Here is a 14,498-nt window from a genome sequence, read left to right on the forward strand (position 1 = left end):
ACAACCGGCTATCCACTACCTACAAAGTATATGCTTTTCGCTCGACTGATGGCAGTAGACAGATGTATACTAGCCGCCGCAGACCAAGGCAATATTCTAGTGTCGCTCAAGTCCAAATAAAAATAAAAAGACAGCCCGTCCGCGGCGGTCTGAACCGATCACCTCCCCTGGGTATCACAAAATCCGAGTACAAAAGCAAGATGTCCCATAGTTTTGCCAATCCAGTCCTATCCGAAGGATATGTTTAACTAACCACAAATCCTACACACTTAACGTCTATGTAGCTGCTGCTTTTGTACCGCGGTTGACGCCGGGCAGATTGTTGCCGACCCGTTTGGCTTGGTGAGCCGGGCTAAGTAACGTTCTTGTCAATTCTGGAGACTCCGATAGTCGTGCCGAAAGTGAAGGAGACTGCTTGATTTGGGCGCCAGGAGGCACAGAAGCTTGGTGCGCACCGCGGCTGGTCATATCGTCTGGAGGTGCCTCCGTTGGAGCAGCTGTAGGGTGCATCTTGTGAAGTAAGTGATTTGGATTGGCCCACGGCGTCTCTCGAAGGAATTGTTCACCAGCGGGTCCGAGGCGATCGAATGGCTGAGCATAGTATTCCTCCCGTCGTTGGTTTACTGGCTTATGCCGTGATCGCTTGGCTCGCTTACGATAGTCAGCTCAGTGCTCTGGAAGCTGACCCGCGTTATCAACGTACCTCAATGGCAGCTATATCGTCTTCTAGTTCCGACGGTGTCGCCCCGCTCATCTCGGGGCCTGCGGGGAATCCTTCGTATTTTGCAATCGTAGCTAGTGCTGAGACCTCGGTGTTGTAGGCGATCGCATTTCTCACACGTTGTGCGGGATCCTTGGGGTAGAGCAAGCCGCAGTCCTGCAAGCTGTGTGCGCTTCGCCTTGCCGTTTGGATGTCGTACCACTCTTGGTTAAGTGCTTCTAGGGTCCTTTCTCTCTTCTCACGAACCGCTTGGTAGTACTGCCCCCATATTTGGGCTCGCTGGGCAACGGATCGTCGTTCGTGAGCCTTGAGACGATATTCGTGTTCATTGTTTATTTCGCGTAGTTTTTGTTCTAGTCGGTCATCCAAACACTGCTTCATGTTTAGATACTCGGGATGTGTCGGTTCGCTGGCAAGTAGTGACTGTTCTTCCTCTTCCAGTCGTTCAAGTCGGTCTTTGTAGAGCCTAGACAAGACATCAGTGGGTATATGCTTGATTTCACGACATAACGTACCTGTCACGAAACACCCCAAACATTTCCTCGATAACAGTCCAATCCTTGAAAGCGGCTTGTTTTCGTTCCACTGTGATAGGATAAGTAAGATGACCTGGACCTTGAGTAAATTTGTTCTTACGCTCTTCATCATGTGCAGTAGCTGAGTCAACTTCTTCGTCCGCATCTGCATCAGCTTCGTCGTGGTGATCTACGTCTGCTCCCCTAGCGCTGTCGCGCGCGCCATCATGACTTCCGCTGTCAGTGTCCGGATCAAGATCAGCTGCAGCTACAGCTGCTTTTCGTTTGGATCCGCGGGTGTTCTTTTTTACGGCACGCGAAAGACGCTCTGCCAGATCAGTCTCTCTGTTGATAGATCTCTTTTGGGGAGAAGCATCAGTGTCTTCAGCAGGTGTATGAGTGCCAGTGCTTATATGTGCAGGGGTGGGCCCGTCTTGCAGAATAGTCTCTTCGGGCTGCTGAGGGGTGTTCACATCAGTCGCATGCTCTGAACTTGCTCGTTTTCTAAGCGGCTGTTCGGTTTCTGATTGATCGGCGGCGGGTGAACGCTTCCGCTTCCGCTCTTGGGCGTCATTTTTGTGCTCATCGTCCTCTCCTGCATTGTGTGCAATAGCATGTTTTGTTGGCGAATCTTCGCCGATGGTGGGGGAGCCAGTAGAAGCGTCGTCGTCGTCTATTGCAGATTCGTCCTCGTCATCGTTGTGCAGATTGGCAGTCCTGCGTAGCTTGCTGGGAGTGTGTTCGTAGACTTGACCCTCGTTAAATTGGTCTACCACAACGTCTCGTTGCCTCTGGTGCTTTGGTGTATCATATAGTCGCTCAGTTTCAGCTTCTGTGACGTTGCCATCCGAGGGTACGTCGGAGTGGGCGTCAGAGAGAACGCTGTCCGAGTCGGAGGTAGGTGGCGGCTTCTTTCGAGGGCTGCGCCTGACGCTATCTTCGTCGTCATGATCGAGATTCATATGCTCAATGTCTTCGTCGTTGTCGTCCTTCGTGTCGACCTCACTGAGGGGGCTGGAGATATTGCTGTCCTCATGATCGGCAACTCCAAGCGCCGGGGAGGAGAGAGGCGGAGGTGCGGAAGCAGTGGCAGCCATGGCTGCTAAAGGACGCGATTACGTGTCTTTATAATGACTCAATGAAAGTATTGTATTTTCTCGTATCGTTGGGCGGTAAACAGTGCTTTGGTCGATCGCAAGGTCGTGGAAGCGCGCCCGTGGTGACGGGTGACGAGGAATGGTCGCTAGACAATCGAGGACGCAAGATGTTGGAGTGGGAGCGTGAGAAGGTGAATGTGAGCTAAGAAACAACCGATTGGGTCGATCTCTGTCCGGCATGAGATATTCCAAAGAGAATTTGAGGTAAGGAAGAGCCAGGAAACTTTGTATTCGACAATGGGCTGGTGGAGGGGAACAGAGAGAGTAGAGAGAGGGAATGAGTGCGGTGCGGCCCCGGTTTGCGCTGGCTGCCCTGGGCGTCTCTACCTAGGCTTGGGGCGAGCGCCGAAACGGCCCTGCTGAGAGAATGACGGGGCCCGTAAAAAGGCGGCCCTTGGCGGCAGAAACGCTCACTGTCAGTGCCACGAGAGCTTATCGATTGGCTAAGGTTATCGAACCAATAACCATGTCCCGAGCAATCTGATTGTGGGTATTCCGTACTGAACCTGGGACTTTTTTCTGGCCATGTCTTTTTCGTCGCAGGTCAAAAGAGTGCACAAGAGTCGGCAACTTTTCCAATTCAGCACAAACAGTACTGAATTTGACACAATGGCAAAACGGTATGCTGTCGATCCTCAACGCCTTTACGGACAAAGATCTAACAAAAAACAGTTCAAAGAGCCTGACAGCTTCTTCCAAGGCGGTGGACCCTACCCTCGACGCTCTTTTTGCGTCCAGTGTAAGTTTTTTTTGCGACATCTAGCCATTTGACTTGATCCATACTTATCATTTGCAGGCTGGCCCTGTACAGGCTCCCGTTAAGTCAAGATACTCGACTTTGGTAGAACAAAAGGTTCGGGAACCTTCCAAGCCAAGGGTACAGCTCGAAGAACAAGACGCCGACGATGAGGTCCTCTCTGAGATTAGCGAGGAGCTGAGCTTCGAAGAAGATGGCCCCTCAGATGAGGAAGAGGAAGCATCTGACGCTTCGGAGCCAGAGGGAGAGAGTGAAGACGAGCAAGAGGAAAAGGAAGAGGAAGAATCTTCAAACGAGCCCATGAAGGATGCGCCAGTGGAGCTCGACGACATTATTGATGCGACAGAAGACAAGTCAAACAAGGAACGGAAACGAAAGAGAAAAAACGAGAACGACGATCTGGAGGGCAAATACCTGGACAAACTTGTTGCGGAGGAGGAAGCTGAGCGCGCCGGCAAGCGACAAAAGAATGATGCTCTGAATAAGACCGAAAAGGCTGTCGCGGAGGATGATGATGCCGGCAACGACAGTGACATTCCCGTCCACGAGACCCTCGCCAAAGACAACAAATCGTCAGACCTTGAGAAGGCAGCGCGAACAGTCTTCCTCGCCAATGTGTCCACAGAAGCAATCAATTCCAAGACCGCCAAGAAGGCCCTCATGGCCCATCTGTCATCCATTCTGGATAAAGATGCCACTCCCCCGCAAACTATCGAGTCACTGCGTTTCCGTTCCGTGGCTTTCTCAGGCGGCTCTCTCCCTAAGCGAGCAGCTTACATTACCAAGAGCCTGATGGACGCAACGACCAAGTCCGCCAATGCATATGTCGTGTACTCAACCTCGGCGGCTGCTCGCAAGGCTGCCGCAGAACTCAATGGTACCCAGGTCCTCGAAAGGCATTTGAGAGTCGACAGCGTCGCCCACCCCAGTCCCACAGATCACCGCCGATGTGTGTTTGTTGGCAACCTCGGGTTTGTTGACGATGAGACCGTCTTGAACACCAACGCGGATGGCAACACTACGGAGAAGAAAAAGAACAAGACCCCATCCGATGTCGAAGAGGGTCTTTGGCGAACTTTTAGCACTCAGGGCAAGGTTGAAAACGTCCGAGTAGTTCGAGATTCCAAGACTCGTGTAGGCAAAGGTTTCGCCTATGTCCAATTTTATGTAAGTCCACAGTTGTCTTATTTAGTTCGATCGGACCAGCTGCTAACATGATTTTCCAGGATGGCAACGATGTCGAGGCAGCCTTACTCCTTGATGGCAAGAAATTTCCTCCCATGTTACCGCGTAAGTTGCGAGTCACTCGAGCCAAGGATCCTCGCAAGACAGCTCTCGCCCAAGAGCGAGCCAGGGGCAAGAACATCGTTCCTAATGGCGCCGCCAAGAGCACAAAATACAAGCACAAGGCTACACCTGAGGAGCAATCCATGGCTGGACGTACAAGCAAGCTTCTCGGCCGCTCGGCCGCCGTGCAGCAACGCCACAAGAAGCGACCTTCAACACAGGGTGCTTCCGAGGATGCCCAGAACATTCCGTCTAGTATCAAAGGACCCGAACAGTTCGTTTTTGAAGGCCGCCGTGCTTCGTCTAAGGACGGCACACCCAAAGATCTTAAACTTGGTAAGAAGGGCAAGGGCAAGGGCAGATCCGGCAGGCCCCAAAACCGAGGCGCAAGGAGAGCTGCCGAGTGGAAGAAGAAGAGCTGAGCGTTTTATGACGGATAGCACTCATATCGCTGGTGGTTGACATGTGAAATATGTGCTCTTTTCATACGTGATGAGGACGAGGATGGTGTTGTTAAAAAGAGGGCCCCACGCCCCGGAAAGTTTGCGAGTGATTTTTCGGCTTTGGCCGCCCTGGCAAGTTCTGGCCGCTTGTATGAGAGACAAAGGTACTTGTATACTTATCGGGGGGTGTTGAAAAGTTCATAGAGTTGTACAGAGTTCACCAGTATACAAAGCACTAATTTTGCCTAATGTATTCAATGCCTACGTTCCTTTGTAGTTTTTGTGTCAAGATTCAGAATTCTAAAATGGAATCTTACCTACAAATCATGGTTACATCACGACGACTTCGTTGGAGCTAGCCCAGAACGTTGGTGTGGTATAGGAGTGGTCCTCATATCAACGACATTACACAAGGCCGTGAACAAAACTATTTTAATGAAAATGGATATATCATCAATTTTACGTGCCTGCTAACAAAGGCACCAAGCTTGCGTCGAGGGATAGTCTCGTCTATGAGGGCCTGGCACCAACATTCAAGACCATGTACTAACGGGGTACCCTGAGCCAAACTCTGGCGCTTGGTGACCAACATCTTTACCCACTGATGTTTGCCACCTCAAAAATCTCGGGAATCTTAAACAACTTCCTCCACAACTCTTTTCTGTACATTGCTTCGCGGGCGTGAGCCCTGTCCGAGCCATCGCTTAAAACATGTCGTCAAAGAAGTCGAAAGAGATTACACAAACTCGCCTTGTTTGATCGTCTAGTACTCGAGCTCCTCTTCAGGCTCAAAGGAGTCGGCAGCAACCTCCTCATAATCCTTCTCCAGAGCAGCGAGATCCTCTCTGGCCTCGGTGAACTCTCCTTCCTCCATACCCTCACCAACGTACCAGTGGACGAAAGCACGCTTGCTGTGCATGAGATCGAACTTGTAGTCGAGCCGGGACCAAGCCTCAGCGATGGCGGTGGTGTTGGAAAGCATAGAGACGGATCGCTTGACGGGGGCAAGGCCTCCAGCCTCAGGAGCGGCGGGGACAGCCATGGGCTTCTGGTAGTTGATGCCGAGCTTGAAACCAGTGGGGCACCACTCGACCAAGTTGAATGAGGCCTTGGCCTTGAGGGCAGCGATGGCGGCGTTGCAGTCGCGGGGAACGACATCACCGCGGTACAGAAGAGCGACAGCCATGTACTTGCCGTTTCGGGGATCGCAGACAACCATCTGGTTGTTGGGCTCGAAGCCTGTGGGGAGTCAGTATCTTGGAGGATGCGCTTATAACATGAGCAGTACTTACACTGGAAGGTAAGCTCTTGGACCTTGAAGCTCTCGTGCTCACTCTTGGCAGAGGAGATGACAGGGGCGTAGCTGATGAGAGGGTAGTGAATTCGAGGATAGGGAACCAAGTTGGTCTGGAACTCGTTGAGATCGACGTTGAGAGCGCCGTCAAATCGGAGAGAGGATGTGATGGAGCTGACAACCTGGGCAATGAGACGGTTCAGGTGCTCGTACGAGGGTCGGGGGATATCGAGGTTGCGACGGCAAATGTCGTAAACAGCCTCGTTATCGACGAGGAAAGTACAGTCAGAGTTCTCAATAGTGCTGTGGGTAGAGAGAACAGCGTTGTAAGGTTCAACAACGGCAGTTGAGGTTCGGGGAGCAGGGTAGACGGCGAACTCGAGCTTAGACTTCTTGCCGTACTCGGTAGAGAGACGCTCGAGGAGAAGAGCACCGAAACCAGAACCGGTACCACCACCGAAGGAGTGGAAGATCAGGAAACCCTGAAGAGACTGGCAGTTGTCTGAATTGTGCGGTTAGCGTTGAGTGCAAGTACAAAGGCGTCGAAAGAGCTCACCGGCGACACGACGAATGCGGTCAATGACATTGTCAACCATCTCCTTGCCAATGGTGTAATGACCACGAGCATAGTTGTTGGCGGCATCCTCCTTGCCGCTGATCAACAACTCGGGGTGGAAAAGGTTACGGTATTCGCCAGTTCGGATCTCGTCAATGGGAGAGGGGTCGAGGTCGACGAAGAGAGATCGAGGAACATGCTTGCCGCTGCTCGTCTCAGTGAAGAATGTCTCGAAAGAGCCAGGGTCACCAATATCGGGAGCATTGGGGTCGGGGCGACCATCGGGGCCGAGACCGTGCTCGAGAAGGTAGCTATTCAGATGCCAGTCAGCTTCATTTTCGTGAGGGTGGCGTTATTTGACAGTCCAGGGAGACAACGTACAGCTCCCAAGCAGAGTTACCGAGCTGGGTACCAGCCTGGCCCAGGTGGAGGTGAAGAATCTGGATAGCAGAGAATCAGCATCGCGAGGTCGAATGGCAGCTTCAACGGATAATAAGGGGGCGCCCCAGCTGCTCAGCTCCAACACCAAGTGGAACACACAAAGGGTATCTCGAGCAGAGCGAAGCAATGCACTGCAACGGAGAGACGGGTTGCAGCATAATTGTAGACATACCTCGCCCTTCATTTTGTCTGGATGAAGCTAAAGAAGCTACGACGAGAGGATTGAAGTCGGGGGAGGAAAAAGACGGGGAGAGAAATACTGTACGCGCGCAGCGCTTGAAGGGGGAAGGGGAAGATGGGGCCTGAGGTGGTGATGGTTTTCGGGGTGGGTGTTTGGAGTTCCAATCTGTGGGTGCGCTGGTGCAGTGGGACATCCAATTGGTGGCGGGGTCGTCAACAAACATTGCTCGGCCCGCCAGAGCTATCTGGAGGTACATGTGCAACAGGCAGATTTTGGCAGTGCCAGCACGTACCTGAGGTGACTCTCACCGCCAATTGACAGGGAAGCCTGGGGACCCTTGACAGTGGGAGAACTGCGCTTGCAAGGGGCATTCAGGTGGGATCTGCTCACCCAGGGGCCAGGAATGGTTTGTTGGCATTAGATTCAGTGATAGGTCAGGGAGAGAGAGAGTTGATAGGTAAGGTACTCCGTACCTTTTGAACAGCTGCAGTGTATTCACTCTCAAGGCTTCCATCTAGGTTAGTAGTTAGCATCCTTGTCATCACTTACAACAGTATCCGTAGCCTTTTAGCTTTTAGCTATCCGCACATAATTGCGACATGTCGATTCCAATTGGAGAGTCGGGGAGAGTATCGAACTAAAAACACTTAGCTGTCTATGCCTGTATTTTAATGTAACTAACTACTCCGTATATCTCGATCTTCTTCATGGCCCTTGGGGCGAAAGAAAACATCAGGCCTTTGTATAGGATATCAAAATAAACTCAGTAAAGGTATCCCAAACTTATGCTAAATCTATGCTAAATTACCTAAATCCTTTTGTCATATAGGATCAAGATCCTGTGTTTTCTTCCCTCCCCTCGCTGGCCTCTTTACAGCTACCATTGCATATAGAGTCGCCGCTCGTGGACATTTCTTGTTTCCTGCCTTGTCCAGCCTGGTCACAACTTCAATGACTTCTAGCCGAGGCGTGTATTAATTTCGGTGCCTGAAATCATCGCTCTAGGCTACCAGATATAGGAATGCGGCAAGGCACCAGCATGTCAAGCTCGGGGCAGAATTTGCAGTGACACCGAAGAACTATACCGGTGACGAAAGCTACCAGTACAATGAGACTCGCTGACTGCAGACAACACCCTACTAGAGAGTACATATCGCCAGTGCATTGGTTCTCATCCAATATTTCGGGGGAAAGTCCATTAAGGCACCCATGTGCCAATCCTCCTTGACTCCAGAAGTCTTGTTCGTGAGTGGTGTGCTATGGAACTATACTTAGATCGTCGGCCATCGGGAAGGAAAACCCTCAGAATGTGTATTCTAAAAGTAAGAAAACTTATAGCTAAATTTAGTATAAATTTACTGCCAGTAATCTTTATAGTGGTTCTTTGGGCTTTCTTACCTCCCCTATACACTCTATACACTTTGTTCTTGTGATGGCGTTACCACTCAAGAGATTAAGGCTTATGATCAACCCTTTTATATCAATATCGTTCGACAACGACTCTACCATTGTTTATCCATATATATGAACCCATTAGGTACTGATGTAGGCGCTGCCGTATCCTGAGAATATTCCCTAGTCGGAATGGACAGTCATACAAGGAGTAAGAAGGCCGATAAGATCCATTTTGTATCTCATGGAGATGACAACTTCGCTCGACCTATGATGCATAAAAAGCCCCAAAGAGCCCGTGATAACGAGCACTAAAGGCAATGGCTACACAGACATATTGCCCTTGAAAAGTATCCAACGTCATGCACATCTCAGAGCCTGCCAAGCACTCGTGAAGCAAATTTTCATATCATTCGTGCCATAGCTTCGACCAATCTGCTTCAGCAAGACACAACTAAGCAGAAGAACTTACTGCAGAGCCATTGCTTGAGTTCGGCATTCCCGTGTGGCTGTCTCGAGCTTGCTGCGAAGGACAACCTGGAGCTGGTATATGATTGAAATAGCCAGAGAAGGGGTAATTACAAATATTGATACACTGGAAGCTGGATAGCTAGCAGCGGAATAGGCAACAGAGTCGACTGACAGAAAACGAGATGCTAATCTTTCACAATGAAAATACCAAAGAATTCACTCCCTCGATGTATGTTTCGCTACGCGATTCGCCCAAAACCTTCCTGGCTCAAACCGCGGTCATGCTCGCGCTCTCTCCAAGACTTCAGCATTTCTTGGTTAACCCCCTTGTAATGACAGGAGCCATGTGAAAACCGCAGGAGGGCAGAGAGGAAAACGGCAACCAAGAATACGGCCTAATTATAGTGCAGCGTCGATCCAGTCTAATCTGCCTGAGGAGGGAAGCATTCTATTTTTTACATGTAGACGGCCGTGAAGAAACCCAGGACATGGACAGTTTTGCTAAGTCGGCCCATATTCCACAGGCCCGGAACCGACTGTCTGTTATTGAAGATTCTGAATATCATAGGTAGTGTATAATACCATAACCGCAATAATAGCGAGGGAGTAGATGGTCTCGGAAGTAATAGGAGAAAGTCCTAGATATAGCATAAGCATGCCGCTAACCGTGAGAAACATCGTTATATAAATTGGCATATTACTCTGGGGTAAGACGTATGAGAGTTTATCGTTGAAGAGCATCCCCCTATCCCGTGCAAAGGCAGCTGTCTGATAAGATATTATGACCAAAACGGCCGCGCCACAGATGGAAGTGTTTAGGAATATGATCAGAAGGAAAGCTCCCGCGGCCTTGAGACCTCAGCGCTCAATTATGAGGATAAACGCAGCGTAGCTGCTAACAGGAGCTGGTTAGTGTTTGCACAGATGGGTAAGGTCTCGTGCTGCTAGGCAGAACATGGTACTGGTGAAATGAGGGACTTACGTAGGGCCAGATACTGCTGCTTCCATGTCGGTAATACAGAAGCTAACAAGATGCAGAATAGCATACCTATGCCTGCTTGTAGACAATGCACGTTGATAATGGAATGAGGTGCCACTATTCGTGTATTGTGAGTCTCCTCTGCCACGGCTGACGGTGCATTCCAGCCAGTAAAGACCCATGCGGCATAAAATAAGGTAAACGGAACAGAAACAGGCTTGTCCCAGTTACTGTAGTTGGTGTACTCTCTAAAGACGGTACCGACAGAAGTAAAAGGAATACCCCGTGTCTTTTGGATAACGGGAAGTCTAATGATAAAACAGACCGAGGAAACGAGAAGAAGGGTTGTGGTCACTCTAGGTTAATTAAAATGATAATGCATGAGATAAAAGGGTAACGGCTTGGAAGCGTACCCAAGGTGATGAAAACAAGGCTGGCCTTATCCATTCTAATAGATGCCGTGAAAAACCATGCAGCGCAGGTAGCTATGGCGACCATAAAGATGATAGGATTGGACAGTATCCAGCCGGTGAAGAGGCCGATGATGGTGCAGATTGAGCTGGATGATTCCCAAGCAAAACTGGCAATGCTTGTAAGGTCACTCATAAGGTTAGCTATGCCCATGGGAGAAAAAGGAGTGAAGGGATAAACCGGCCCCTGGACATTTATGGTCAGCGCAGAGTCCTCATTGTCTGAGTTACAGAATAGTTTGCATCAGCGATGTTCATACCAAGTTTAGTCCCCAATAGCCGCGATAGATAATTCGATAAGGGACAGCGATGAAGATTCCGCACAAGGGTCAATAACTATTGTTAGCCTTTAGTGAATAGGTACTTGGAACTGACCTTGGCCGCGAGCATCTCGAGTATGAAGTAGAGGTAATTTGGTAACTTACGAGGCCACTGCCATTGTGAGTGACATGGCGCCCAGAGACCGAAGCACTCTGGCGAATGAGGGGCAATAACCAAAGTCGTGAACAACTGCATCTTCAGCAAAGTCTGAAGCGATGGAGTTGCGAGTATCCATCTTCTTGTCGGCATCAGGGTCTCTATCAAGTATAGATGCCATGTCGAGTTATCAGCTTTCAATTCAAGTTGAAAGTGTTGGGAGATTTATCCAAGATAAAGAAAAGTCAAGAGAGACATGTGATAGAATGGAGAAAGGCTCGGGAGGAGTGTGTCCCTCTGACCAGAGAACAGAATTCCCAAGTGCCATTGAATATATTATATATCATCTAACTTAGAGACGACAAGATCAAGAACAGTGTTAACCAATCGCAATAGATAGACATACCCCCGATAGAGTTATCTTCCAGGTATCAACTAACCCTGGCTTAGCTGTATTTGATCGCGGGGTAATCATTCATTGGATCCATTAGGAGATAGCCTAAGTTAGATAGCTAACTAGCTTCAACCAAGATATGCGCTAGTCTTGGCCGTTGAGAACAAGATACGCATAAATAGGCCGTCGGGGGGGGGGTTTTTGGTAGCCCCTCTGCGCATTCGCGAGTCTACGAAGTATCCATCAGAATCTCGGCATCGGTTTGCGGCACGATATCACCACCTTGTAGCCTAGATGGAAGACGACTATCTATTAACAACAGTACAATATCATTCGCAACTGCTCAACAATAATACTGTCTCAGGGGCTCAATATCATTTCTCTCAGCACCTCGATTCACTGGTCACTTCCGGGGTAGTTCAGACCAACCCAGCCTCATGCAGTCACCTACTGGTTATCTGGCGTCTCTGCCAGTCGATAGCCCGACTAAATCCTTCTGGCAGAGCGAGCCAGACCCAATGATCAGTAACTACCAATCGTAAGCAGTAGCCTATGAATAGCCCCTACTAGCTTTACACTCTTTGGGACTTGGTCTTGCTAGTGAGCAGATGGGAAAGATTTGTGCTTCTATCAAAACCGAACTGACTGGAATCATAACTTCAGTGCTGAATTTCCGTCCTCTGCTGATCTTGTTATCATCGGCTCCGGGTTGTCTGGTGCTTTCATCGCCCACCAGTTGCTCAGGTCCAACTCACCAAACAGGCCAAAGTCTGTCGTCATGTTGGAAGCCCGCAACGCAGCGAGCGGTGCTACTGGGAGGAATGGTGAGTGAGATGCTTCGCACAGATTAATGAACTATCGCCGTGTGTTACTTACCTTTCCTTTGCTTAGGCGGCCATATAAAGCCCGATTGTTACCGTGGCTTCACATCGTACTCTATCTTACATGATACTGATGTTGCAAAGGCTCAGTGCGAATTTGAAGCCGCCAACTATCAAGAAACCGCGAATTTCATCCAAGAGAATAATCTGGCTGCGGAAGTTGATCTGGTGCAGTATCGTTCAGCCGACGTATACCTGACCCCAGAGTCCTGGAAAACCGGGTTGGCATCGTACAATGGCTTCAAAGAATCTGGCGGCGATGTCTCCGATATCAAGGTACTCAGCAGAGCAGAAGCTGAGGAGACTCTACGGGTCAAGTGTTGCTCTGGAGCAATCACTTTCCCAGCTGCCAGTCTGTGGCCATATAAACTCGCAATTGCTGTTTTACGCAAGGGGCTCAACTTGGGACTAAGTCTTCACACCAATACCCCTGTCACAAGTGTATCTCCCGACACCTCAGGACCTTGGAAGGTCTCAACACCCAGAGGGTTTGTGATGGCAAATAAGGTCATCCATGCAACCAACGGCTATGCTTCGTATCTCCTGCCTGAGCTTGATGGGCGGATTATTCCCCTTAAAGGTCATGTTTCCGCCATCACTCCCCCACCGGCTTATATGGACCAGCCTTTGACAACATCTTTTGCTTTCATATCCAATGACGACTACGACTATCTCATCCAGAGACCAGGTCCCGAAAAGTACCTGATTTGGGGTGGTGGCGAGGTTGCTCATCCCAAGGGTCTCTCAGGTGGCTTCGGTGACTGCGATGACCGTCATATCGTGTCTGAAGTCGAGTCCTACATTTTGAATGCACCAGTTAAAATATTCAGAGACTGGGAAGAGTCCAGGGCATCTTCAGGGACTAGCTCTGAAGGTGCCGTGGCATTCTCTTGGAGTGGCATCATGGGCCTGAGCAAGGATCTTCTTCCGTTCTTGGGGGAACTTCCAGGCAAGCCTGGCCAATATCTGGCCGGTGGATATCACGGACATGGTAGGTCCAGTAGTCCAGTAACTGGAAAGACTTCTTTGCTAATAAAGGTAATTTAGGTATGGCGCGCATCTTTCTGAGTTGCAAGGCTTTTTGTGAGAAATTCCTTGGTGAACCAACGGACCCCCGAGTTCCTACTACTTATTTCGATTTGGCATCACGACTTAAAGACCCAATAGACCTCGAGATCATGGATAACATAGTATAGTTAGCATGAAGTTCAAGATAGGCTCTCAGGAAACTAGTGGTATTTTGATAGAGTTTGCGAGGCTTCACACCTAATTGATAACCACACATGGTGCTTTTGCGATGATACAAAAATCTTCCTTTGCCTCCGATATTGCCTAAATTTCTATTTAAAGGGCACAATCATGAGGTCAGACTTATTTAAGAACTTTAGAGCCAGCAGCAAAATGCATGTACAACTGCGAAGCAATGCTTGAACTGGCATATCATTGTTAGGCAAAGTCGCACTGAAGGGTGACTTTTGAACGTAGTGAGAAGGGGACCTTCTGGCTTTGCCTCTCTAAAGTGAGGGCATTAAGGTTTGCTAAGGAATCTGCTCTTCGGCCATTGGTTAGATTTAGTCGATCAGACCGGCCATTGGTCTATCAATGACCTACAGGGTCTTTCCTAAAAGTGAAGCTATTTGCAAAATCAGGGCAAGAGACAGAGGTCAAAGTACTAAGCCTCAGCGAGGTTAGCCTGAAGAAGATCCTTCTGGAGCCGCCCAGTAGGCGACGGATTGGGTTGCCCTCCGCTTAAGGAGGCCCCCCCCCCCGGAGGTTAGTCATGAAATATCCCCTTTATGAAGATTGAAGAAAACCTCCTCTATCAGAAGAAAATTCCCTCTTTTGGCACCGAAGATAGCTTCAAGAAGAGGCACAGCAAGAAGAAGAGGTATAGCAAGAAGACCGTAGGGTCAGGCTAGGCGGAGGCACCATAATGAGCCACTTCAGGGGTAATGGGGACTTTCTGCTATAGAAGAATGTATAAGCTGGGGTAGACATCAAGGGTCGAGCGATAGGTTGTGCTCTCATACCTGCAAGATTTACTCTAGGCTTGAAATGCCGTACTCCTCCTCATAACCTTACTTACAGGCGAAATCCAGGTTATCCTTAAACTTTTGACATTACTCTTAGCTTACAAAAAAT

General features: G+C 49.5%; 4 protein-coding genes across 4 annotated transcripts; 2 read left to right on the forward strand and 2 right to left on the reverse strand.

Annotated features, from left to right (window-relative positions):
• Positions 1–276: 276 nt before the first annotated feature.
• J7337_001135 (uncharacterized protein) lies at positions 277–2,333 on the reverse strand (the record flags this gene model as incomplete). The annotated part of the gene is made up of 3 exons (XM_044818879.1): positions 277–651; positions 704–1,187; positions 1,237–2,333. The coding sequence occupies 3 exons, from the start codon at positions 2,331–2,333 to the stop codon at positions 277–279; spliced, it is 1,956 nt and encodes a 651-aa protein (XP_044686581.1).
• Positions 2,334–3,002: 669 nt separating this feature from the next.
• NOP12 (Nucleolar protein 12) lies at positions 3,003–4,859 on the forward strand (the record flags this gene model as incomplete). Its single annotated transcript, XM_044818880.1, has 4 exons — positions 3,003–3,013; positions 3,066–3,132; positions 3,190–4,317; positions 4,377–4,859. The coding sequence occupies 4 exons, from the start codon at positions 3,003–3,005 to the stop codon at positions 4,857–4,859; spliced, it is 1,689 nt and encodes a 562-aa protein (XP_044686582.1).
• Positions 4,860–5,643: 784 nt separating this feature from the next.
• On the reverse strand, positions 5,644–7,355 carry TUB1_1 (alpha-tubulin; the record flags this gene model as incomplete). Its single annotated transcript, XM_044818881.1, has 5 exons — positions 5,644–6,119; positions 6,173–6,676; positions 6,731–7,041; positions 7,112–7,170; positions 7,344–7,355. The coding sequence occupies 5 exons, from the start codon at positions 7,353–7,355 to the stop codon at positions 5,644–5,646; spliced, it is 1,362 nt and encodes a 453-aa protein (XP_044686583.1).
• A 4,898-nt stretch (positions 7,356–12,253) lies between these two features.
• On the forward strand, positions 12,254–13,403 carry J7337_001138 (uncharacterized protein; the record flags this gene model as incomplete). Its single annotated transcript, XM_044818882.1, has 2 exons — positions 12,254–12,299; positions 12,367–13,403. The coding sequence occupies 2 exons, from the start codon at positions 12,254–12,256 to the stop codon at positions 13,401–13,403; spliced, it is 1,083 nt and encodes a 360-aa protein (XP_044686584.1).
• Positions 13,404–14,498: the final 1,095 nt, after the last annotated feature.

The sequence above is a fragment of the Fusarium musae genome, chromosome 1 (assembly GCF_019915245.1).
Source record: "Fusarium musae strain F31 chromosome 1, whole genome shotgun sequence".
Lineage (NCBI taxonomy): Eukaryota > Fungi > Ascomycota > Sordariomycetes > Hypocreales > Nectriaceae > Fusarium > Fusarium musae.